At 41.2% G+C, this 3,401-nt stretch overlaps 1 protein-coding gene across 1 annotated transcript; it reads right to left on the bottom strand.

Annotated features, from left to right (window-relative positions):
* Nucleotides 1–2,642: 2,642 nt before the first annotated feature.
* Nucleotides 2,643–2,951, bottom strand: MYCFIDRAFT_146178 (uncharacterized protein; the record flags this gene model as incomplete). The annotated part of the gene is made up of 1 exon (XM_007933750.1): nt 2,643–2,951. A coding segment is annotated over one exon (309 nt), but the record flags the coding sequence as incomplete, so codon positions are not given.
* Between the last annotated feature and the right edge of the window lie 450 nt (nt 2,952–3,401).

Below are 3,401 nucleotides of genomic sequence, written 5' to 3'. Positions count from 1 at the left end.
CGAATTTACGCTTCTCGCCTAGCTCTTATATACTATCGACACCTACGACTATCGATACCTACGACTAGCTTAGCGAGCTTATAAGGACATAATAGAAGGGTAGTTAGGAAGGACCTTATCAAATGCTAATTCTAGTGCTATCCCTATTGCTAATTCTAGCTTAACTAGGCATTATACATTATACGCTAGCTCTCGTAGAAGTAGCTAAACTAGGCATTATACGCTAGCTCTACTATACGCTAGCTCTCGTAGAAGTAGCTAAACTAGGCATTACACATTATACGCTAGCTCTTATAGAAGCAACTTAACTAGGCACTGCTATATACTAGCTCTCGTAGAAGCAGCTAAACTAGGCATTATACGCTATCTCTCGTAGAAGTAGCTAAACTAGGCTAGCTCTCGTAGAAGCAACGCGATCGAGCGTAGTATTACGGCTTACTTTTCCGGGGATAGGACAAGGACCTAGCGAGCTTATAAGGATATAATAGAAGGGTAGTAAGGAAGGACCTTATTAAATGCCAATTCTAGCGCTAATTCTAGTGCCAATTCTAGTGCTATTTCTAGTGCTATTTTACCGCTAATTGCAGCGCTATCTCTAGTGCTAGTGCTAATTCTAGCGCCAATTCTAATACTAGCGCTAATCTCTACTACCTACTCGGTAGATACTAGGATAGGATGTCGTCGTTAACTCTACTACTACGGCTGCTCGCTATACTTAAGCTCCTCGCACGCGCGCCCTCGCTATATAGACCCTTAGTAGCCTAAGTAATACGAATATTGCGACTACTACGACGACTAATATAAGCTTGTATTAACTGCTTAGTTGCTTCTTCTACGGTAATATCGTACTCCTCGTCGACGGCCGGATTAGTAGAAATAGAAGCAGAAGCAGAAGCAGAAGCAGATTAGGCTTAGCTAGGGTCTAGTTAAGCACTACGACGACGACGCTTCCTAGCGGGTAGTGCGTTACTATTAGAAGGACTAGCAGCATCGTTGCTATTAGATAGAGGGTTAGATAGTACCGCGGTAGCAGTCGTCTGCTAAGCCTACTAAGCCTACTAAGCAAGACTGTTCTATATACTAGACTAGCGGATAGTGTTCGCAAATATAGAGCGTCTTAGGGACTAGTTTAGGTCGCGTAGGTCTACCTCTATTTCCTCTCGGGTCCTAGGTGCTACTAGCCGTAGTTCGGACGAGCTACCTTTACCTCCTATAGTCTAGTTATAATACTCTATAATAGTAGCCGCTATATCTTCCTTAGCCTTCTTTGTAGCCTCCTCTTTCGCCTTCTATTCGGATTTATATGCTTCCTAATTAGTATATACCTGCTTAGTAATGCTAATAATAATAGCTAGCAATTCTTCGAGGTTATCCTTGTATTACTAATTATTCAGTTCTAGTACGACCTGTAATAGCCTATCTATACTAAGAGTTAGATCCTCCTAGGCATCGTATAACCGAGCAAGTAGGAAGACCTCCGATATAGACTATATTAGTCTGTCTTTTATATATATACTAGCTAGTATACGGAACAAGCGGTTCTTGCGCGGGTATAGGGTATCGACCTTCTCCGAGCACTACTTCTTAATGTATTTGAGTGTATAGCCAGGTCTCGTGCCTTTGCCTAGTAGATTAACCGGCTTAACACGCTTTACCGGTAGCCCGGGCAGCTCGGCTATTAGGTTAGTGTTATAGATATTGCAACAGTCCTTTAGATCTAGCTAGCCTAGTAGGTATAGAAACTAAGTTAAATGCTCTCCGTAGTGCTCGTTTATTACTACGCGAAAGCAGCGACTAGGGATCTTAAGGTAATCGTTTAGGGCACCTAAGAAGATCTTTAGAATCTTCTTTCGGCTCTCTAACTTAGACGTATTCTAAGTATTGCTCTCCTTAGATTTGCCTTTACGACGGGGCGTATTATCTCTAGTATCTGTCTTAGTATCGCTATACACATCATTCTAATTGCTCGCGCCGCCGATATCCTCGCTAGGAAGCTCTTGTCGCAGTCTACTAGGTCCGGCAGCGCGTATACGACTACGACTACGACTACGACTACTGCCTCTGCCTCTGCCTCTACTACGACTACGACTACGACTACGATCGCTAGCCTACGACTGTGTCTGTATTAGTAGAAGAATAGAAAGCATACTAGCGCCTTCTAGCATTCGCTTAATATAATCTCCGGTATAATATAGTACAAAGAAGAACGCCCGAGGCCGATAGAAGTATAGCATATCGAAGAATCTCTCTAAGTATAAAAGAGCTAGTCGTCGAGCAATGCGGCTAAGTCGCTATCAAAGGTTACTAGTATTACGAGTAATATTGAACTTCTATTAGTATACATCCGCGATGTCTAGCATATCTAGACCGATACTAGCGGCAGTAGTTGCTACTATATAGCGAATATTAGAGTCTAGCTTATAATACTTATTATACCGATTATCCTAGTCTAGCTTAGGTACCTTTATAGTATAGAAGGAGATAGTACGGTAGACATCAATACTAGGACCTGCGCCGTACTAATATCTCTTAGTATAGTCCGGATTGTCCTTAGTTAAATATAGCAACTAGCTACGGGCGATATTAACGAAGTTAGCGATATACTTATAGCCGTCGATAAACACTAAGGACTTACGCACATTCTATAGTGTTACTAATCCCTTCGTAACCTCCTTCTCTTCTCTATTAGGAATTGGCGGATAGGATACGGCATTGTCGATTACTATATATAGCATATCGTAATCGGTTAGATACTCCCTCGGAATAAACTTAATAATGTATATAATTTCCGGGCGATCGATACTACTACGGATAATCTTAGTCTCGTACGGATTAAGTCCCTCTTTGCGTATACTAGCATACTTTATCGTATACTTAGTACACTCTTTATCTATAGTAGCCGAGGTTAATAGAGTACTAGTGTCGATACGTAAGCGATCGCGTAATTGACCGAATTACGAGTATTTATCGTAGAAGCTAGAAGGTTTACCCTAGTTATAGATTAGATATACCTTATCGATAACAACTAGGCCGACCTTCTCTCGTATACGCCCGTCGTTTAGTAGCGAGAGAAATTGCGGTAATGCTGCCTATTCTAGGCTAAGTAGAATATGCTAGAGCTTGCTATTAAGGATGTTCTTAAACATGCCTAGGTCGATCTTCTTAGTTTTAGTAGAGATATATACTAAGTAGACTAGACTACTAGTATTGCTAGCTATACGCTCGATTGCTACTACTTGTTCGGCGCTTAAGCGGTTTAATAGCACTACTTAGATAGTAATTATACTAGTTAGCATTATAAAGCCCTAGAATAGTAGACTCTTTCCCTCGCCTATACGAGCAATAAATAGGACATTATTCTAGCTATAGATAAGTGCGTATATTACTATCTTCTACGCTAG

This window comes from Pseudocercospora fijiensis (genome assembly GCF_000340215.1).
Source record: "Pseudocercospora fijiensis CIRAD86 unplaced genomic scaffold MYCFIscaffold_11, whole genome shotgun sequence".
Lineage (NCBI taxonomy): Eukaryota > Fungi > Ascomycota > Dothideomycetes > Mycosphaerellales > Mycosphaerellaceae > Pseudocercospora > Pseudocercospora fijiensis.
Note: the sequence above shows the minus strand (reverse complement) of the source record. Positions and strands in the feature narration are given on the sequence as shown.